This window comes from Mus musculus, chromosome 15 (assembly GCF_000001635.26).
Source record: "Mus musculus strain C57BL/6J chromosome 15, GRCm38.p6 C57BL/6J".
NCBI classification, from domain to species: domain Eukaryota; kingdom Metazoa; phylum Chordata; class Mammalia; order Rodentia; family Muridae; genus Mus; species Mus musculus.
The window spans coordinates 78,840,715-78,862,280 of record NC_000081.6 but is presented as its reverse complement, the minus strand read 5'-3'; the positions used below and the strand labels follow the sequence as shown (position 1 = coordinate 78,862,280).

At 52.8% G+C, this 21,566-nt stretch overlaps 2 protein-coding genes across 2 annotated transcripts; one reads left to right on the top strand and one right to left on the bottom strand.

Annotated features, from left to right (window-relative positions):
* Window positions 1–6,751: 6,751 nt before the first annotated feature.
* Window positions 6,752–11,421, top strand: Lgals2 (lectin, galactose-binding, soluble 2). Its single transcript, NM_025622.3, has 4 exons — window positions 6,752–6,809; window positions 9,929–10,011; window positions 10,858–11,017; window positions 11,131–11,421. The coding sequence occupies exons 1-4, from the start codon at window positions 6,804–6,806 to the stop codon at window positions 11,272–11,274; spliced, it is 393 nt and encodes a 130-aa protein (NP_079898.2). The 5' UTR covers window positions 6,752–6,803; the 3' UTR covers window positions 11,275–11,421.
* Cdc42ep1 (CDC42 effector protein (Rho GTPase binding) 1) lies at window positions 11,379–19,634 on the bottom strand. The gene is made up of 3 exons (NM_027219.3): window positions 19,556–19,634; window positions 14,462–15,186; window positions 11,379–13,116 (listed from the first exon to the last, which is right to left on the bottom strand). Exons 2-3 carry the CDS (start codon window positions 14,922–14,924, stop codon window positions 12,350–12,352), a joined length of 1,230 nt encoding a protein of 409 aa, NP_081495.1. The 5' UTR covers window positions 14,925–15,186; window positions 19,556–19,634; the 3' UTR covers window positions 11,379–12,349.
* Window positions 19,635–21,566: the final 1,932 nt, after the last annotated feature.

The window sequence follows — 21,566 nt, the reverse complement described above, 5'->3', positions numbered from 1 at the left end:
GGACCTAAGCCCTGGTGCTGCTGAAGGGACCTGGCCTGCTGGCATGAACCACTAGTCTCCTGTACCCCTGGGCAGGTGTGTTGGCTGTCACAGTGTCAGCCTCTGGCATCTTTCTCCTTCCCCATGCTGAGCCCGTGAGGACAGGCACTGACTCTCTAAGGAGCACCATCTTCCTGGTTGGGTAGAATGTCGCTAGGCGCATGTTCATGGTAGGTTCACCCTCATCGCCTTGCTGGACACAGGGCCTTCTCCTCTCAGGGGAACCTCATGAGGAATCCCCCATACCAGACAAGGTAAACTTCTATCCCCCTATCTTCCCCCAAGGTCTGGGGCTGCAGGATTGTGCCACCTGGAGCCTAGTTTATGCAGTGCTGGAGAAGGGAACCCGGGCTTCATAGATGCTAGCAAGCATCCCAACCAATGAAGCTATACCCGTAGCCTGACATTTCTTTCTTGAGGCAGAGTCTAAGTATGAAGTTCAGCTTGGCCTCGAACTCGTGACAATTCCCCTGCCTGCACATCCCGAGTGCTGGGATTGCAGGCGTATTGCCACACTTGACAGTGATGCCTAATCTTGTTTGTTTGTTTGAGACAGGGTTTCACTGTGTAGCCCTGGCTGTCCCCGAACTCACTCTGTAGACCAGGCTGGTCTTGAAGTCAAGGAGATCCACCTGCCTCTGTGTCTCCCAAACGCTGGGATTAAAGGTGTGCATTGCTATGCCTAGCCTTGTGATGCTTAATCTTGGCCGTCTACTTAACTGGACTGAGAATTGTGTCGGATGAGTAAAGTGTACTGCTGGGTGTGTCCGTGGAGAGCATGCGGGTGGGTTAGATCCTGAGGACTCGGTCTTGATCAGAGGGTTAGTGTCCTGATGGATTCATGGTTTAACAGCATTACTGGGCAAAGGAAGGGCTGATCCTGCTTTGAGAAAGTGGGTTACTGAGAGTATGGCCTGGGGGGCAGGGGGGAGAGCTAGTTTGAGCCCCTTCCTGTATTCTGATTTTATTTTCTTCCCATCTCTAGATGGTAAGAGCCTTCCCCCACTGTATGCCCTGCTCATGCGATGATGTCTTGCCCAAGTTCAGGGAATCAGGCAACCGTGAGCTGGACCCTCTGAACCTTGAGCTCAAAACAACATTCTCTCCTTACATTAGTTACTATCTCGTTGCTATGATAAAATGTCCTGAAAAGGCAGCTGGAGAGATGGCTCAGCACTGACTGCTCTTCCAGGTCCTGAGTTCAATTCCCAGCAACCACATGGTGGCTCCCAACCATCTGTAATAGGATCTGAGGCTCTCTTCTGGTGTGTCTGAAGACAGTGATAATGTACTCATACATAAAGTAAATAACATCTATTTTTTTTAAATACACTAAGAAAAAACAACTTGAGGAAGAAAGGGTATATTTGGGCTACCAGTTCGAGGCTACAGTCCAATATGGTGGGGAAGGAAGGCCTGGTGACAAGTGCTCACACGGCTGGTCACACTGCATGTGCAGTCAGGAAGCAGAGATCCAACAGCTGGCGCTCAGCTCAGTTCTCCTTCCTATGCAGCTCAGGGCCCAAGCCCAGGGGATGGTGCTGGCCATTTTTTGGGTGACTCTTCCCCTTTCCGTTAACCTCACAAGTCAACATATGGACGGTTCTAGATCAGTGGCTCACAGCCTTCCTGATGCTGCTACTCTTTGATACAGATTCTCATGTTCCCCCAACTATAAACTTATTTCATTGCTATTTTATAACTGTACTGTGCTCCTGTTATGAATCGTAATGTGTCTATGTGATATGTGGGATATCTTAAAGGGGTCGAGACCCACAGGTTGAGAACCACCGTTCTAGACGCCGTCAAGCCAACAGACAATCTTAGCCACCAGACCCTATTAAGCTGTTCTTGAAGGTATTTTGGACACAGCAACCCCAAAGGTAACTAATATATTCTTATAATTAAAGTTTAACTGGGCGTTGTGGTGCATACCTTTAATCCCAGCACTCAGGAGGGAGAGGCAGGTAGATCTCTGTGAGTTCAAGGCCAGCCTGGTCTACAAAGCAAGTCCCAGGACGGCCAAGATTTACACAAAGAAACCCTATCTCAAGAAAACAACAAACAAACAAATGATACATAGTCTTTCTGTGGATCCTGTTGGTCATGGAGGCTGGTCAAGAACTCAGAGTGAACCTTAGGCCTCAGCCTCCAGAGTGTTAAGGTTTCTCCACAGTCCCTCAAGGTGCTCCATTGCACAGATGAAGAAACTAGGAGTCTACATGTCCTGCCCCAGTCATTGCAGACCACAGAGCTGGGGCTTGACATTTGCCCTCCCGATGCCGGAAGCTTCCCGTTCCCCTCCCCCACCAGCTTCCTCTGTCTCTCTGTCCTGTCCCTCTAAAAGAAGACATTGCTCTAGAGTGGACTGGGAGGGTGCAGGCTGGTATCACGAAGGTGGGGATCTGTTTGTTTTCTAGGAGGAGAGGAAAGGAGAAGAGATAGGCAGCAAATCTCCGGTGTCTCAGGACCAAAGTCCCCCAACAACCGGTGGCCTGTGGGCAAGAAGTACTGGGAATGGAAGGACCGAGTGCCCCATTAGGCTCAGCAGGCAGGATGCCCTGGGCCTCTAACCCCAAAAGGGTTCAAATTATTTAATTAAACAACAACTTGACTGTATGTGTGTGGCTGCCTGCATATATGCCTATGAACTACATGTGTGCCTGGTGCCTGCAGGAGCCAGAAGAGGGCATTGGGTCCCCTGGAAGTACAGTGACAGATGGTTGAGAGCGTCCACATGGACAGCTTGTGAGAGCAGCTCAGCCAGAGCCACCTCAGACACACGCAGACCTGATTCTGTTCTGTCCCATCCACTAGCCACTGTGCCCCGGGCTAGGAGGAAATACCTCCACAGACAGAAGTATAAGGGTTCATTCGCCCAGGGGCTCAGGAGCCAGAGGCAGGAGAATCAAGAGCTCCAGGCCAACTTAGGCTACACAGTGAAACCCCGCACCAGGCTAGGGTCCTTGTGCTGTGTCATTTCAAAAACTCAAAAACAGGAGCTGGGGGGATGGCTCAGATGAGGAAACATTTACTGTACAAGCGTGAAGGCAGGAGTTCAGATCCTGGAACCCACAGAAGGTCCAGTGAGCCGGTGACCTGTCTGTGAGCCCAACCTGCCTCAACAAATAAGGTAGCGAGTGATCCAGAAAGATGTCCGAGGTCAGGTTTGAGCCTCTGTACCCGCTACACTACATATATGTGTGCCCACACACATGCAAACATGCGGACACACTGACACTGACACCGCCACACCTACTTGTGGAAAACTAACCCCCTGAAACCTCTCGAAATCAAACCCACTCAGTACACAGCTCTGTGAGAATGAGCCCGGGCAGAGGGTCCTTCTGCCCCCAGAGCAGGGTTTCTCTCCCCAGCTTTAGATGCGGAAAGACAGTGTATTTACCTAGTTCTGGGAAATGAGGCTATCCAAGTGTAGAGATTTAAGATAAAAGATTTCCCGCCTGGCGTTGTGGCCGCAAGCCTTTAATTTTAGAATTGGGGGCGGGGGGAGGAGGGGCAGAGACAAGCAGATCTCTATGAGTTTGAGGCCAGCCTAGACTACATATTGAGTTCCAGGAAAGTCAGAGCTATGTAAAGACACCCTGTCTCAAAAAAAAAAAAAAAAAAAAAAAAACCCAACTCACAGTTTCGGTAAGAATCCTAGAAGGGGGCTGATAAGCCTGCTGTGCCTCTGGCTCAGGTCTCTTACCAGGCTGCATTGAGCTGGCCAAAGTGGGGTCAGACCCAAGGGCAAGAGTGCCCATGTGGCTTGCGGCTGTGCGGATGGAGACTTAAGTTCTTTGGCACACAAGCCTTTTCTTACAACAGGGCTGTGCTGCTTATACCAGAATAAGGACAGGGAGAATGGGCCTTTGGTAATATTCCTGTCTTAATCCACTTTTTTGCTGCTATATCAGCATATCTCATACCAAACAGTATTAACAAGAGATGTTTACTCTCTGTGACCCAGAGGCTAGGAAGTCCATGAGGATGCCACCGTGCCACCGCACCAGGCTAGGGTCCTTGTGCTGTGTCATAGCTGAGAACAAGAGGACATATGGCAGGCAGGGGGGAAGTTGGGCCCAGCCCATGCTTTTATTAGGAGCCCATTCTGGCATTGATCTACTAGGTGATTAGGTGGCCTAATTGTCTCTTCAAGGCCGAGCCTCACCATGTGACCCAGTGGCATTTATTTTTCTGACATTAAGTCTCCAGCAGCCCAGGCTGGCCTCCATCTACCATGTAGCCAAAGATGACTTTGAACTCTTGATCCTCTCAAGCCTAGGCTAACAGGTCGGCACCACTGTGCTCGGCTGAAGACAATGAATTCACCATGAGCTGAGCTTTGGGGCAAACGTTCAGACCCCAGCACTAGCCTTGGCTGGGACAGCCCATCACTGCTATATAAATAACTCTTCCCGTCAGAAGCAAATCACAAGTCCGGTGATGTGAGTGAAGTTGATCTTACAAAAGTGTGCATGTAGGGAGGGGCTGGAGCCCTCTGGGGGGAGACGGCTCAGTGTGTAAGAGCACTTGCTCTGAGAACATGAGGATCCGAGTTCAAATCCCTGGCACCTGCATGACTGAGCCTGAGGCAGAGGATAAGCTCAGGCCAGCCTGAGGTAACTAGTGAATTCTAGGCCAACCTGGGTTAGAGAGACACCATGTATCATAAGCAAGCAAACCATAAAATGCAGCTTGAAAGACACACAGACTTATGGCTTGTCATGTCGCTCTAGCTGTGAAGGTGACATGACATGAGACATGAGATTTCTGTTCTTTTTCTGAGCACTTGCCAAAGCTTCTGTGGTGTGTGGGACTTAATGCCATCATCAGAGGTGAACCAGGTCCACTTTCTACTGCACTTTCAAATGTCTTAGCTCCTTTGGCTCCCAGGAGAAGGGCTGAGAAGCAATCCATTTCCTCGTGGGTAAAATAAGGAAATAAACCACTCCCCTCTTGGCCTGGCACCGGAGGTGGTGTCTGATGGGAGCACTGGGCAGTGAGCCACCCACCGGCTCCTGGCACCCCATGGGACTAGGCAGGGCTGGTCTCCCAGTGCCCTGCCCAGCGCGGTTACTGCCAACTCGGATGGAAGCCTCCATGGCTTGCCAGTCCAGAGCTCTGGCAAAGTTCTGTTTCTGGGAATGTGCACTGGGGAGCTTGTTGGGGGTGCTGAGGGAGTAGCGTTTTTCTTTTTAGAAGATTTATTTATTTATTTTATGTATATGAGTACACTGTAGCTGTCTTCAGACACACCAGAAGAAGGCATCAGATCCCATTACAGATAGTTGTGAGCCACCATGTGGTTGCTGGGAATTGAACTCAGGACCTCTGGAAGAGCAGTCAGTGCTCTTAACCACTGAGCCATCTCTCCAGCCTGGGAGTAGCGTTTTTTAATGGGGCAGACTAAGATGAAGTAGTGCTCAGAGGTAGGACATGGCTTCTATAAACTAAGCCTTGGAGAGCTGGAGTGTTTCACAGCCAGCGACATCTGATTCTGAAGTGCAGATCTGTGAGCCTCAGTGTTCCCAAATGAAGTAGGATAAACAACTGTAGAGACCTGTCTGTGGTACAAACCCACTGGAAGGACGGGCAGCACAGGTTCCCTCCCAGCAGAGGAACTACGTCAGGTTTCTTCCTCTTGACAGTATCTAATTGTGTATATGGACCCCAACTACCACAAAATTCATAGGCATAAAGGGCGAAGGACAGAAACCCCCAGTGTCCCGAACCCTTGGGTTCCCTCCTGCACGTTTGGTCTGTGTCCCAGCAGAACCAAGCTCTTTTGTGCATGGTGCCAGGGATGGAAGCCACAGGGCATGCATCCTGAGGATACAGCACACCACTGAACCACCCAGCCCTCGCAGAATAGTTGACTTTTGGCATCTTCTTCCGCCCGTTTTTAAGCACTTCAGTTATACTTATTTGTGTGTGCACATGTGCCATGGTCCATGTGTGGAGGTCAGAGGGGACACCTTGCAAGAGTTGGTTCTTTCCTTCCATCATGTGAGCTCCGGGAAGCAAACCCCGGTGGTTAGGCTTGGCAGCAGGCACCTTTATCCGTCGAGCCATCTCACTGGCCCTAGATGTGAATCTACCACTTTTGAAGCAAAATGTGTGCAGCCAGATATAGTGTTTCCTGCCTGTAATCCCAGCACTTGGGGCAGAAGTGTGAGAATAGAGAGTCCAAGGCTAACCTGGGCTAAATGGTCAGACTCTGTTTCACAAGAAGAAAAAAAAAGAAACAAATTATATGTATAATCAGAAAAAGCATGGATGAGAGAAGGGAGAAAAAAGTCTTTGAATGACTCACAGACACACTGAAAATTAGAAGCTTGGACATCTTTTAACAGAGCCAGCCTGTCTTTTTGTGGTTGTAGGAGCTGGGCTCAGCAAAGAGGTTGGATGGCCTGCCAAGATCGGGGTGTTTGTGGTTTGTGTGGGGGTGGCACTAGGGCATCCTCCCTTGGGCTTTGTGGAGTACTGACCACGGAGGCTGGTAGGAATTGCCAGAAGCGGGGCCAGAGGGATGCTCACGATCGAGTCAGAGTGAGTGAGGAGCCATCTTCCTGTTTGTTGAGTGAGTGCCTGCATATACAGACCGGGTGATATTAGGAGATAAAGGTCCAAAGTCCTTATTTATGGCCTCGGGGTGGTTAATGTGTAATACTCTGGGATTATAAGCCTGACCAAGAGGGGATACCTTGAGCACAAACCTCTAGGAGCAACTGGGAGAGCTGTGGCCAGGAGCTGTCACCATGTCGGTGAGGATGCTGGCCCTCTGCACCCACTTCCTTCTGCTCATGTGTCTTTGCTAGAGTGTGTGGGTTGGGGGGTTCTGGGGTCCATTGTTTGTTTATTTATTTGTTTGTTTGTTTGTTTTTTCAAGACAAGGTTTCTCTGTGTAGCCCTGGCTGTCCTGGAACTCATTTTTTAGACCAGGCTGGCCTTGAACTCAGAAATCCACCTGCCTCTGCCTCCCAAGTGCCACCACCACCCGGCTTCTGGGGTCCATTATTGCCACCCTTCTCTTTGTGTCAGTTTCTCCCGGAGAACCAAAAAGAAAGCTGGGTTGCCAAGCTGGTGACACATGCCTTTAATCCCAGCACTAGGGAGACAGAGGCAGGAGGATCTCTGAGTTCAAGACCAGCCTGGTCTATAGAGAGTGAGCTCCAGGATAGCCAGAGCTATGTAGAGAGACCCTGTCTCTAAAACTAAAAGAAGAAAACTGGTGGATAATCTCTCAAACCCTTAGCATTGAAGCTGTCTGTCTCTCTGTCACCACCAAGTTCAGGGCCAGAACTTTCCTTTCCCTCTTTGAGGACAGCAACAGTCGTATTAATTATTACTGCCGACCTCTACTGAGTCTCATAAAGATGAGAGTTGTAGGGCAGGGGCTGGGGGAAGGGCCCAGACCAACGATATAGCATGTGCGGTGATTTAGCCAGTGCAAGGCCCTGGGTTGGAACTCCAGCACCAGAAAATATCACGCTTCCAGAGGAACTGCATGGAACAAGCTGAGTGGGTAAAGTGCTTGTCCACCATGCATATAGCCCAGGGTTTGATCTCCAGCACTGCATAAACTGGATGTGACGGCGCAACTGGCAAGCCCAGGATTCAAAGGCCAGAGGCAGGGGGATTTCTGAGTTTGAGGCCAGCCTGGTGTATATAATGAGTTCCAGCTACATACTGAGATCCTGTTGAGAGAGAGAGAGAGAGAGAGAGAGAGAGAGAGAGAGAGAGAGAGAGAGAGAATGGAAGAAAAGGAAGGAAGGAAGGAAGGAAGGAAGGAAAGAGAGAGAGAGAGAGAAAGAAAGAAAAAAGAGAGAAAGAGAAAAGGAAGAAGGGAGGGAGAGAAGTATGGAGGGAGGGAAACTGAGGCTCAAGATGAAACCATAGGTGGCTAATATCTACATATTGCAAGAGTATTGGCACACTCTCGAGAGCCTGTGTTCCGATCTGGCTCCTGTGAAGTTTCTGGTGTGACTTTGGACAAGTTGATGTCCCTCTCTCGGGCAGCTGGTTCTCCCTGATGTGTATGAGATGGGACCACATGACACTCTCTGGGGACTAGATGATAGGTTTATTCCCTAGGACTGTTGGAACAAACCACTTCAAAATAGGGGGCTCCCCACCATAGCGATTTTTCTCATGGTCCGGGCCAAGTCTGGGCAGGGCCTGGCACTCCCTGAAGGCTCTAGGGAGGCAGCTTATTTATCCACTCCAATTTCCTGTGGGTGCCTGGCACCCATAGGTACCTTCTCTGGAAGCTTTGTAACTACAGGTCTTGCCCCCTCTGCATATAGCCTTCCTTTTGGGGAGGTGTTTCTGTGTTCTGTGCCCATGTATGTATGTGTGTGTGTATATATATATATTATATATATATATATACATATATATTATATATGTATATGTACATATATATTATATATGTTTTACCTGCACACAGAGGTGTGTGTGTGTGTGTATGTAATGGCACTACCCAAGCCAGTGTAGGTAGTGTGCGGGATGTCCATGTGACTGGGTGTCATTGTAGAAAGGGAGAGTGGAATCCTTGCCTCTGTCTCGCAGGAAGCTCTTTGTGGCCCAGACACACCCTTGGCCTTCTCTATTTTGGCCACCTCAGCTCTTTTCCTTTTTTTCTTTCTCCTTCCAGATAACCACTTCATAGCACTAGTGGGAAACCCAGGCCCAATGGGGTGAGGCTGGCCCCAAGTCACGTGGCCAGCTAGAGGTAGAGCTTGGATTTGGTCTGACGCACCCTTACCAGCCCCACCACCTAAGAATTGCCCATGTCCCACCTGCCTTTGCCTTCCATCTCTCTGGTCTTAGGCTTTCTTGAGTCGGGACAAGGCTCAGGGTCTGTACATGCTGTCAAGTCCCAGCACCCCTATTTATACAAACGTACCCCCAACCCTGGCCTTCCTTGTACCCTAGCTCTTGTGGTAGCTGCCACCCCCAGTCTCAAGGGCTCCAGTTTCTCCTGTTCCAGCCAGGAAGTCAGAGATGTAAAGATGAGGGGTCCCGTTGCTTATTCCACCCATCCCAGGAAGCCAGGGTAGGGTGGATGGCATGGTTTCCTGGGGACTGGCATATGCCCACACAGTGAGAATGTGTGATGTCACCTCCCAGACTGAATGTTTCCTTTATTTTATTTGATTTATTGTCTAGACAGTTTTTTGGGTTTTGTTTGTTTTGTTTTTTTGTTTTGTTTTCTATGTAACAGCTCTGGCTGCCCTAGAACTTCTTCTGTAGACCAGGCTGGCCTCAAACTCACAGAGATCTGTAGCTATCCTTAGATAGATATCGTTAATTTTAAGCCTGGAGCTTAAAATTAGCCAAGTAGGCTAGACTCCCTGGCCAGGGAGTCCCAGGGATCCTCGTGACTCTGCCCCCCCCCCCATACTTAGACTGCAAGCATGTGTCGTTGCATTGCCGTTGTAGCTCTGGCTGGCCTGGAACTTGCTAAAGTAGATTAGGCTGACCTCAAGCTCACAGAATTCTGCCTGCTTCTACCTCCCAAGTGCTGGGATTAAAGGCAGGTGCCACCACACCTGGCCAACATGGTCATTTTTGCATCATGCTGGTGGTTTGGGTCGGCCAAGGGCAGTGTGTTACTTGAACAACGGGAAACTACAACATCTGCAAAGGTCAGGCTGTTCATTTTGTGAACCTCCGGTTCTAGCCCGTCTTTTTTGGGTTGTGGGGTGGAGGAGAGCCAGCAGAGGGTAAGAGGGCTCTGGGAAGCTGGAGTCAGAATCCTGTGGTCTCCGTGAGGGCAGAAGGAATGGAGTCATCTGGGATGGTGAAGTGGTGGCAGGCCGATGGGTCCCTCTCATGGTTCCGTGTGGGGTTCTCTAACAAACGTGTTCTGTTGCTCCAGGAGAAATTTGAGGTCAAAGACCTGAACATGAAACCAGGGATGTCCCTGAAGATTAAAGGCAAGATCCACAATGATGTGGACCGGTACGTAAGGTGTGGGATGGCTGAGAACTGGGACCCTCAAGGACTCAGGAAGGAGCGACTCTTTTTTGGTCTGCTCCTTACCACACCCCTGGGTGGCTCCTGCTAGGAGCAGCCTTTGCATCTAAGCTTTGGCTTAGGAACCTTCAGAATGTCAGGACTGAAACTCTGCTCTCTGCTCCTTGTCTCAATTGCCACCAAAGGGGCCCGAAGGAGAGGGATGGCGCTCTCTCTGCTCAGCCTGGCAGGTCTGGAGCCTGTGATGCTAACCAGAGGCAGCCACTAGGGGGCAGCAAAGGCCTCACTTGTTTCCTCTATCTGAGCACGAGCCACACCCCAACCCCACCCCTGCTGTTCAGTACCAGGCTGATAAAGTGTACAGCAGCATCTCCTGAGCCGAACCTCTTGCGGCGGTCGGTTAGGAAGGCGGCAGGCAGGCGCACAGGGTAGGAATTAGGAGAAACAGTCCTGCTTCCCCACCCAGGTCCCTCATTTGCAGAGATCCTTGGTCTGAGAGCCCCACCCCCCCTCCCCACCATGATGGAATCCCACACCCAGAACATCCTACTTACAAGGGCTCTGAATGTCCTACCCAGACTCCTCTAGCGATCCTGTTGAGCCATCTACCCCTGCCCATACCCCTGTGGTGACAGGCCTTCAACGGTCTCCCCCAGGACAGACAACTCTAACGCCTGAAGTGACTTCTGTCAACAGCCTCAGAGCCTATCCCAGGCAGAACTCTCACCAAATGCAAAGCCCGACACAGATCTCAATTACAACGTCTTCCCTGACTCTTCTAGCCTGTGGTCAACCAAAGCCCTAAGCCCTTCTCCCTGTCACTCCATACAGCTTCCTCATTAACCTGGGCCAGGGGAAAGAAACCCTCAACCTGCATTTTAACCCTCGCTTCGATGAATCCACCATTGTCTGTAACACCAGTGAAGGTGGCCGCTGGGGACAAGAGCAACGAGAAAATCACATGTGCTTCAGTCCAGGGTCAGAGGTCAAGGTGAGGTCAAAGGAGAACCCAACCAAGGCCCTCCAGCCCCAACCTGGGGAGCGCCACCAGGCACCTGTCAGGACCCTTCCCTGGCTCTCCTGATAAGCTTCCTCTCCCTGCAGATCACCATCACCTTCCAAGATAAAGACTTCAAGGTGACGTTGCCTGACGGACACCAGCTGACCTTCCCCAACAGGCTGGGCCACAACCAACTGCACTACTTGAGCATGGGTGGGCTCCAGATCTCCTCCTTCAAACTGGAGTGAGCGGCACCTCAGAAGACCTTAGCCCCCAGAACCAGCTTCAGCCAGCCCTCCAGCAAGCCCCCACCAGAACCACAGCCTTTAGGGTCTGTGCTTTTCCCCAAGGTCAAGGTCAAATAAAAGAATCCACATTTATTATTTCCACAGCAAGAACTGTTAGCATTTTCCACGCATGTTAATGCTCCCCCCCACCCCGGCTTTGGTACCGGGGGGGGGGGCAGGAAACTGAGGCACGGGGTATAGTACTGCTGAGAAGAGAGGATGGGAGGTGCTCCTGAGCCACCCTCTGCATGGGGACCTGTCTCCCTCCCGGTGATCTGAGCACCTGCCAAGCAGCCCCATGGGATTATGGGGCAGATACTGGTTCCTGGCACCTGGGGCCAGGGTGTTCCAGGAACTGCAGATAAGGGTCCCACCTGGGCTTCTTATCGTTGAACATTCCAGGCTGGTTACTCATTAGCTCGTCTGGCCCCCCTTCTCTCCTAGCTAGAGGGGGGGGCGCCAGAAGGGGGTCCTCAACTTTCCAAACTCTCAGGAGGAGAAAGCACAGGTCAGCCGTGGCCGGGCCTGCCTCCTTGGGCAGGCAGATCTTAACAGAGAAGCTTTAACAATCAGGTATGGGAGGCAGGTCTGGGGTACACAGAAGATTTGCTCCTGTGTCACGCCTGACCTTTCTCTGGGAACTGAGGAGGAGCCTGGAACCGCGCTACTGAGAACACAGTGGAGGCCTTCTGCGGTAGCTCTCAATGAGTAGGGGCAGCCAGTCCCACTCACAGACAATGGCCCTATGTGGTCCTTGCCCCAACCCCCACCCCACTAGGGAAGTGTCCTGGGGCACAAAGACCATACTGTCAGACCACAGGGGGTGGCGTAGGTTATAACTGAAGGGCTAGTGGGCCTAGGGACAGTGGAGGGAGCTGGGTCAGGTCAGCGGGGACCCATGCCTGCCTTGCATAGACCAGGAAGGATCTGGGGCAACTCCCGTTGACCACATCTTGTAGCTGTTAGGCAAATGAACTCAGCCCCTCTGTTCTGTGAGCCCCGAGGCTGACAGGACCTGGAGCCCATGGCCAGTCCCTTACACCTTGACCTCGTCATCTTCCTCAGCATCAGCAAACTCAAAGGCATTGACCTGCACCGAGGTGGGCACAGGAGCCCTGACACTGGCTGGAGGCGCGCTCCAGTCTTCATTCAGACTCTCCCAGGAGCCATGAACTTGGGGTAACACCCCTGCCAGCTCCCGCCGGGCATCCATCTCAGTGTAGTGGCGGCTGGCCCGGCTGGCCCCCCAGCTGGCCCGGCTGGCCCCCCAGCTGGCTCCATGCCTGTCAAAGGCCATGTTGGAGGGTACCTGGGGACCCTCTCCCACAGGACTGGGCTTTGCCTCAGCCGCAGGGCCCAACACAGAAGTTACCCCATTGGGGAAATGTCCACGGGATGGGGAGCTTGCCACCGCAGGGGCTGGAAGGCTTGTCACAGCAGAGGCTGGAAGGCTTGTCACAGCATCTAGAGTGGTTATCGCATGGGCTGGGGGTTTTGCAGTAGGGGCAGGGTTTGCTGCAGGAGCAGGGGGGTTGGCAGTAGGGACTGGAGTTTCAGCAGCTGGAGCTTCTGAAAGGCTCATGACCCCTAGCAGCTCACTGAGGAGTGAGGGCCCAAGGTCAAGGTCAAAACGGAAGGACAAGAGAGAGTCAGAGCGTCGGAGCTCAGGGTTAGGGGTAGGCTCAGAGGGGAAAGAACTTTGCTCTCGGTCTTGAGAATGGTCCGGGTCACGGTCACGGTCACGGTTGCTGTGCTTTTCCACGCGTGGCAGGCGTGAGATGGTGCAGAAGCCAGACTCCAGGCCTAGCAGAGAAATGGGGAGAAGGTCAGGGGTGGGGTCCCTAATCTGTTCTTGGAGACAAAGAGTCAGGAAAACCCTTGGTAAGCTGTACACACACAGACACACACACCTGCTGGCCTCCATTTTGCCTGCTTTTCTAATGTAAGGACCCCACAGCCTTCTATACTCTCTCTGTGAAACTAACCCTAACCTGAATCTTGACACTCAGTCCCTGGTGTGGACTGGGTCATGGTTCCTGGTTCTGATGCCGACTGATTGCTACAGGTAAACTCAAAGCACCTGAGGTGATCTGTAGATACAGGAAAGAGCCAGAAGCCAGGGCCAGAACAGAGAAATCACAGGCTGGCAGGACAGGCTTGTGTCTTCCAAAAGTTTACCTGCCCAACTCTCGCTTCCAGGACTCCCAGGCCTGACAGGTGATGGAGTTCCTTGTGCCTATAGTGGCAGCAAGACTGTAATGCATTACATGGCCACGAGGGGGCAGAAGTTACCCATGGTCCCCTGGTGAGTTGTCCTGCCAAAACCTCCGTGGCATTCACACCTGGGTCAACTTGCCAAGTTACAGGAGCCTTTGTTCAAATAACAGCTTCTGCCCCTGGCACCTGCTGCAAAGCAGCCCAGTGTGTGTGTGATTTCACTCTATCTTCGTTTTGTTTTGCATTTTGCGACAGGATCTCAGAATGTAGTAAGTAGCCCAGGCTATTCTGAAACTCACTATGCAGATCAGACTGGACTCATGACTTCATTGAATCTTTTTTTTTTTTTTTTTGAGACAGGGTTTCTCTTTATAGCCCTGGCTGTCCTGGAACTCACTTTGTAGACCAGGCTGGCCTCGAACTCAGAAATCCGCCTGCCTCTGCCTCCCGAGTGCTGGGATTAAAGGCGTGCACCACCATGCCCCGGCTGACTTCATTGAATCTTAACAATGAGACTAAGGGACCTTTATAGGTGAGGATTGGAGCTTGGGAGTCCATGTGCTTACTGCAGTCAGAGGAACAATGACTAGAAATCAGAGTGGGCTCAGAGCCTCGCCATGATAACCTCTGACACTGGTTAGGAGCCAGGAAGGGGAGGTCTAGCCACAGAGCAGCCCAGAGATGGGAAAAAGACTTGTGTGAGCCACAGAGAGAGTTAGAGAAATGTAAGCTGCAAACATCACTTCTACCTCAGCCTCTGTGTTATAAGGCCTAAGCAGGCTGGGATACCCCACCTCCCTAAGCCTACACCCTTCATCCTCAGCCTAGACTGGGGGCCCAACTTCCACTGGGAGATTAAACAGCTGTGGGGGAAGACTGATATGGAGGCTTGGCAGAATCTCTCTGGGCTGCCGTGACCCCAGTTCCTCACCGTAACCAGAGTGGCCATCTGTGGAGCTAGCCGGCGTGCTGTCAAAACTAAGCTTGCCCATCACCAGACTGTCATAGGTGGCCTGGTTGAGCTGAGGCAGGGAGATGGCGTTCTTGATGATGGGCGAGATGGGAGGCGGAGCAGGTGATGGTGCAGCCGGGGAAGCCATCCTTCGAGGTGGCACCCCGACTCTGCGAACCTGTTGGAGCTTCCTGGCCAGGAAACTTCGGGGTGAGCGGTGGGTGTTTCCAGAGCGGCCTCCGTGGTTGCTGAGGAAGGACGTATCTCCGAAGACATCCCCACCACGGCCTACGTGCATGGTGTGGCGGAAGTCCCCAAGTGGGGGGCTGATCATGTCTGCTGTCAGGCGTCTCTTTCCATGGGAACTGGACACCCATCCCACAGGAGACAGCTTGCCCAGGCTCATGGTGGGGGCTCCTGTGCCCCCCTGGGGACCGGGCATCAGCTTTGATTGCTTACAACTGCTAGTCCATGCCACCTTGGGGCCAGGGAAGATGGCAGGCTGGACTCAGGGATCCTTCTCAGCCCCTTCCTCTCAATGAAGATGGCGGAGCACAAGGCGACCCTTGACTTTACTAAGGCGCTGTCCCCAGTGCTGAGGCTGAGGGAGTCTGTGGGTTCTCTCTCTGCTTCTGGTCCTAGTGAGGCTGATCAAAGGTGGCAGGAGAAGGGCCTTAAAAGGATCCCTACCCTGGAGTGGAGACCTGGAAGGCCAGAAAGACAGCATTGTGGCATGTCAGCAGAAGAGGAAACCCCAGTCCAAACAGTAGCAACCGAGAGAACAAACAAGGCTGCCCAAGGACGCACAGGTCCTTGATTAGAACACACAAAGGAGCTGGGCGTGGTGGCGCACGCCTTTAATCCCAGCACTCAGGAGACAGAGGCAGGCGGATTTCTGAGTTCGAGGCCAGCCTGGTCTACAAAGTGAGTTCCAGGACAGCCAGGGCTATACAGAGAAACTCTGTCTCAAAAAAACCAAAAAAACCAAACAAACAAAAAAGAAGTTCAAAAAAGAGCTGGGAGTGTGTGTGTGTGACCGAATGAGGGAATGCTCACTGAGCATGTCTGAGGACCTGAGTTTCATTCCCCAATACCCACGTGGAAGTTGGCCATAGTTGCATGTGCCTGTGATTCCAGTGTTTTGGGGGGGAGGGGGAAGAACGGAGACAGGAGGATTATAGGTAGTCTAGCTTAAAAAAAAAAACAAAAACAAAAACCCACAAGTTTCAGGTTCAGTCAGCCACTCTGTCTCCAGGGACTAAGTGAGAGTGACAGAACAAGGCATCCAATGTCCTCCACTGGCTTCTGTGAGCACCTGGACACGTGCACTCCCACACCAGAGTCTGAGAACACACAGAGTGGACGGCAGCCTCTGAGTATCACTGAATGGCCCGGGCACAAAGACTCCATTCTGTTTTGCGTTCACAGCGGGCATCAGCGAAGCAGAAAAATGATTGATCGATCTCTACCTAAGGCCCGCCGGGGAGGTGCCCACGGCTCTCCTGCACAAGTCAGATGACGTGTGGACACTAGACCTGCAGGAGGCGGGCGCCAGAGCAGGAATGAGAATCTCTGGTGACTTAGTGCCTGTGGCGTCTTAGTGAGGAATGGAGCAGGGAAATTGGGCTACCTATCCCAGGGTCCCAGGCAACATCGCCTCTGGCTGGCAAGTTTCAGTTTTCTGTAGGTTCAATCTATTCTACCTGGAGAGGTCAGGAGAAAGGGGGCACCCTGCCAAGGTCCTGTGCAGGGCTGTGTACACAGCCGGCCTCCCAGCCGGCCAGCACTGATGGTGCACAGAAACCTTGGCCTCCAAGGTGCTTCCTGGAAAAGGAATCCTGCGGTCAGAAGTGGCTTTTTCCAGCTGGCTCCTACATGCTTGAGTTGACTCAAGGCTCTGAGAAGGCCTGCGGGAAAGGGCTTTATCTGTTTGTCAGCTTGATAGAGGAGCCTTGTTGGGGAACAAGTTTTGGAGGGGTGGGGGGAGTCCTGTGGGTGCCAAAGGACCCTTCCTGATCCCTCAAGGACCCTCTCTCTTGTCCTTACTGTCTCAGCTGGTCCCTCGGTGTCCCCTCTTCTCCTTCCCTAGGGGGTTGGAAAGCCTTTGGGAATCCTGTAGACTGAACTCTGATTTTCTGGGACCCAGTGAGGGCCACGCTTGCTCAAGGTCCCACCAAAAAGCTAGTCCCAACTTGAACTCGGAGCCTCTGACTCACTTAAGCCCTCGCTGGCTTTCGGGGCCCAGTCTTGTTTCCCTGAGCAGGCTGAGGGTGGAGCGACGCCTGGATTTTCCTGCCTCTCTCCCTCCCGGCACTAGCACGTGGCCGGCCTAATCGCTAGCTGAGATAACCTTCCCGCCAAAGACTACCTCCTGGCACCTTCTGAGGTGGGTAGAGTAGGCTGGGGACTCAGAGTCCTCACCCTGTGACCTTGGACAAGTCACCTCCACACACCTGCTCAGCTGATAAAGATCTAGACCAGAGATTCAAAATTGGCTTGGTTTTTTTTTTTTTTTAATTTTCTCAGCCCTAGCTGCCGCCTGCAAGCATAAAAATTCTCAGTGCGAGCCCTTCTATAATGTTATTTGAAATTCAAAATAGGTTAACTAACAAGATAAAACAAAGAGGAGAACTGGACAAAGCTCGCTTTGTTTTGGGACTGCATTCTCTTCCGTCCTACCACCGGATCCTCCTCCAACCCTAGCTCCTCCCCACACCAGGAGGGGGGGCAACTTGTGAATCATCCCTTTCCCTGGCACCCCCAGCACCGAAAGGTCCCCTGTGGAATGTTTGCTGAAGTTATAAAGCACTTTGCTTTGCTGTAGGCCGACCAATGACATGATGTCATCAGATGAGTCTCCAACACCCCCTTGAGGCTGGAAGGCTGGCTCAGGCTACAAAGAAGGCTGACACGGCCTGGGGAACAGACTCACCCAGGTCCCGTGGCAGGTAAACGCCGGCCAGGTTTCCCAGCCCTATAAAAACTAGTCTGTGGAGAAAGGAGTTGTGGAGTAGCGTAGGGCTCACTCAGCAAAATGGCACGTGGAAGGGTCCACTGTGCCTACCGTGTAAACGTGGTAGATACCCTCCCCCACCAGATCCTCTAACTTCTGAGTGTCTTCCAGGGAGAGGGGTCCTGTCCCCATATCACTCCTTGACTAACCATGTGATGAAGCCACCTCCCAAATGCCTCTGGGCACCTCTAGATAGCATCCTCTACACCCATCTACTGAGGCAGAGCATCCTGGCTCAACTTCAGCTACTGTTTCTGTCTTCACATGGAGAAAGCAGGTCTAAGAGCCTCTGCCAGAGAAGGGAGGAGGGGGTAGAAGATGGAGAAACTTCTCCCATCCTGGAGTGGGGCAGGCCTGGGTTCAAATCCAACATTTCATGAGTAAGGGACATATTTCATTCCAGCCACCTACCTACCCCGTGGTGCTAACCACAGACAGTTGCTGGCCTTTAGGTCGGTCGCTCTGCCTGACCCGGATCTAAGGTACTGGAACCTTTCGTGTCTCAAAGGCCCAGGCAATCGCCCCTGTAAAGGTTCCCGGCTCCCATTTTACATGGGGGTTGGGGGAAGAGACCCAGATCACAGAACAAAAACAGCGTGAACCCTGGAGCTGACATTTTACCAACACTGGCAGAATGGCCTTGCCCTCTGAGAGAAGGTGGTAGCTAAGGAGAAGCTAGCATGAGAGGAACGGGACTCAGGCTCTGCACTTCGGCATCCGGGACCAGGGCATGAGTGGCCACAGTGAGGCTTAGTACCCCCACAGAACTCTTATATTTACTGTGCAATGGTCTGGGCACGTGGCCAGGGCTCCCTCAGTAGTAATGACCACAGGGACAAGTTTTGGGGCATTGGCCGGCTCCACTCACTCAGAGGCCAACGGGGTGGATGTGGAGGCAAGGAAGTGGGGTAAGAGAAGCCACTCCGATGGTGGGGAAAGAGAGGGAGCAGAGCAGAAGAGCAGAAGCGCTGCTCCTTGGAGTACCCAGACACACCCTCAGGCAGGTGTGCAGAGCCCCACCTCCCGGACAGCCTGCTGGGGGCGCCGGAGGGGAAGTGTGGGTACAGTGGCTCTTTGATAGATAGCAACACTGAAACCGCGGGATTTTGTTGCTTCCTATTTTCCCCAATTTGTGACATTTGAGATTAGAAGTCCTCCAGGGACATCCCCTCAAAGTCCAGCACTTTGGGGTGGAAGACAGGGAAACTAAGACAAACTGCCCAGAGTCACTGTCCCAGATCAGACTTCTCTGAACTTCGTTGAGCCGGTAGGACAGAAGGGAACCACTGGAAAGTGGGAGGAAAGACGTGTGTGTTGTTGAAAAGGTCTTGCTATATATCTCCCAGGCTGACCTCGAAATTGTGACCGTCCTGCCTCAGTTTCCCAAGTGGTGGCGGTATTAAATTGTGTGTGACACTACCGACTAAGACGTCTTCTTGCCCCAGCACCCCAAGTTAAAGCTAGGCAGTCCCCCCCTCCACCGCTGTGCTCTCTCAGCCTCAGTTTCCCAGTGTAGAAAAACGGCCTTCAAACTTGGCGAGTTGGGACAAGGGCACAATCAGTTGGGATGGGAAGTCCAGGAAAAACTTCAACCAGGAAACATTCCCTTCTGGGAACCTCATAAGAGAGACTTTGGGAGAGTCTCTCGCTCCCGTCCGGCGCGGGCAGAGGGCAGCGGCTGCCGTGGCCAGAAGGGAACCGGACGGGATGACCTCATCCGCTGCTCCAGCCTGGAATGCAGCTGGGGAGGGGGCAGGGTGCCCTGTCCCCATCGTCCGTCCCCCCCACCCCCCAGCTTCCCGCTCCCGCGCTGGCGTCGCCGAGAGGCCCTGGGGTCCCTTCCCTTCCGCTGCCCGCGCAGGAACGCGGCAGACGGCCCTGGGCACCTCTGCTCGCGTCCCAGTATACTGCGTTACCCTTCGGTTTTGGTGCCCTGAGCCGTCCCGCAACGTGACAAAACCACCCGAGAAGTCTGAACTTTCCAGCCTCCTACGGATTGGCCCCGCGCACCCTCCGCGCCCAGGACTGTACGCACTCCCCCGGCCCGCGCCCACGATTACCTCGTGTCGTCGAGCCCGGGGGGTCCAGGGGCGGGCGCGGCGGCGGCGCGTCCCAGCGCTACCCGAGAGTCGCTGGGCCGGTCTGCGCCGCCCTGGCCGCGGGCTCGGCCGCCAGATCCCGGGGCGGGGGCGGGCTGCGGGCTCCCTCCGCCCCTGCTCCGCCCGCGGCGGCCGCGCCCCCTCCCGGGCTGGCTGGCCACGCCGCGAGCGCTGCAGTGGCGCGGCAGGGATGCCAAGCCAGGCCAGGCCCCTGCCCACCACCCCTAGGCGGGGCGACCTCGGGAATGTTCGCTCTGTCTTGAGCCCGGACTGCCTGGAGGAGGCCACTGGGACTCTTTGCTGCCCACTGCTCCTTAGATGACCTCGGGGAGTCCAGGATTGACAGCCCTGTCCTGGGCCTCCAGCCTTTCCTTGCTGGGGCGGGAGGAACTGACCAGAAGACTCGCTGGAATTTTTTTCTTTCTTTCTTTCTTTCTTTCTTTCTTTCTTTCTTTCTTTCTTTCTTTCTTTCTTTCTTTCTTTTTTTTTTAAATGTGGGGCATTCACTCTTTCCCATTTTCTCCATTCCCCATTCCTGGCAACCCAATACAAGCCCCGTCGGGTGCCAGCAGAATATTTAGCTGCTCTGGGGAAGAGGCCTTTACAGCTGACCACTATGTAGAGGGGTGTAGGGTAACCTGTGATAATCTCATGGACCCTTAAGCTGGGATGGCCCTTGTTCCTCCTTGCCTTTCAAGTGTCTCAGTTTCCCCATGGGGCCGGAGACAGGGCTCAGCAGTTAAGAGTGCTTTATGCTCTTCCAGAGGATGGAAGTTCTGTTCCCAGAAACACACACACACACACACACACACACACACACACACACACACATACCCCTACTATAGTGGAGTTATCAAAGCAGACATCAGATATTACATTATCTTCTGTTCTCCGCTCTAACAACTAAGAGAGTTGCTGAACAGGTAAATGAGGTCACACCTTAGAAACCTTTAGTGAGGCCCCCACTACTTCAAAGAAGGCACAAAGCCAGCCATGCTCAAGAAGACAGATCCTAGGCCCCTCCATCCGTGTACCCTCTGATTTTTCTGTGACGACAGACAGACAGGAATCCTGGGGGCTGTGTGTGGCAGTACATGTCCCTAAGGTAGTCTGGGAGTGGGGTATTGAGCAAGGTTCCCTAAAGGAGCAGGAAGCCAGGTTAAGTTTTAAATAGAGATGCAGAGGGCCTAGGAAGTTCACACTGGACAGACTGTGGGCAAAGGCTTTGAGCTCAGAGGCAGGGATGGAGCTGGGCGGTACTGTCCCTGCAGGGGTGAGGAGCCCTAAGGACCGAGGGGGACAGGACAGGACAAGCTCTTACTCCTCCCTCACAGAATGCTGTGCTTCAGGGTTGGCACTCTAAACCCTCACGCTAGCCGACAGGGGGTGGATCATTTTTTCCCAGATGGACAGATGGAGAAACTGAGGCCCAGAGAACACCAGTGGCAGGCAGAGAAGACTGAGATACAGCAGTTCCAGATCTTTCCCCCCAGGGCCACCCAGGGAAATTGGGGACAGTGTCCCAAAGACTCAGAGGCACAGAAACTCATGGAACACTGTGGGAGAGAACTGGGCCGGGCAGGGCCTGGGTATTTAACTATGGTCAGGTGTCTGTGCGTGCATATGTGCGTGCATAGGTGCAATTAAAAATCGCTCAGCTTTTATTGCGCACCTAACGCATACCACGTGTAATCACATTTAATCTCCGTGACAGCTCCATGGGGACAATCCTGTCATCGGGTCTGTTTTGCAGAAAGAGTGAAGTGACTTGTCCATGGCCTCCTCCTTTGGCAGGATGGCCGCATTTCCTGTTTGTAGGGAGCACCAGTGCCCCAGTGTGATTAGCAATAGCCCTTACTTTCCCTCTCAAAGGTGTTCTGGCTGGCTGGAAAACGACTTATCCCTCCAGTCAGGGTTCCTGGAGCAACTCAGAATAATTGGCTCTGTGTCAAAGACCCAGAGTGCCAGGCTA

Coding starts and splice junctions, on each gene's coding strand:
- Cdc42ep1 (NM_027219.3), bottom strand. CDS start 14,924: ATGCCCGGTCCCCAGGGGGGCACAGGAGCCCCCACCATGAGCCTGGGC. Junction 13,117..14,461: donor AGATGGCCACTCTGGTTACG/GTGAGGAACTGG, acceptor TTTCTCTGCTAG/GCCTGGAGTCTGGCTTCTGC.
- Lgals2 (NM_025622.3), top strand. Junction 10,012..10,857: donor ATCCACAATGATGTGGACCG/GTACGTAAGGTG, acceptor CACTCCATACAG/CTTCCTCATTAACCTGGGCC. Junction 11,018..11,130: donor GTCCAGGGTCAGAGGTCAAG/GTGAGGTCAAAG, acceptor CTCTCCCTGCAG/ATCACCATCACCTTCCAAGA.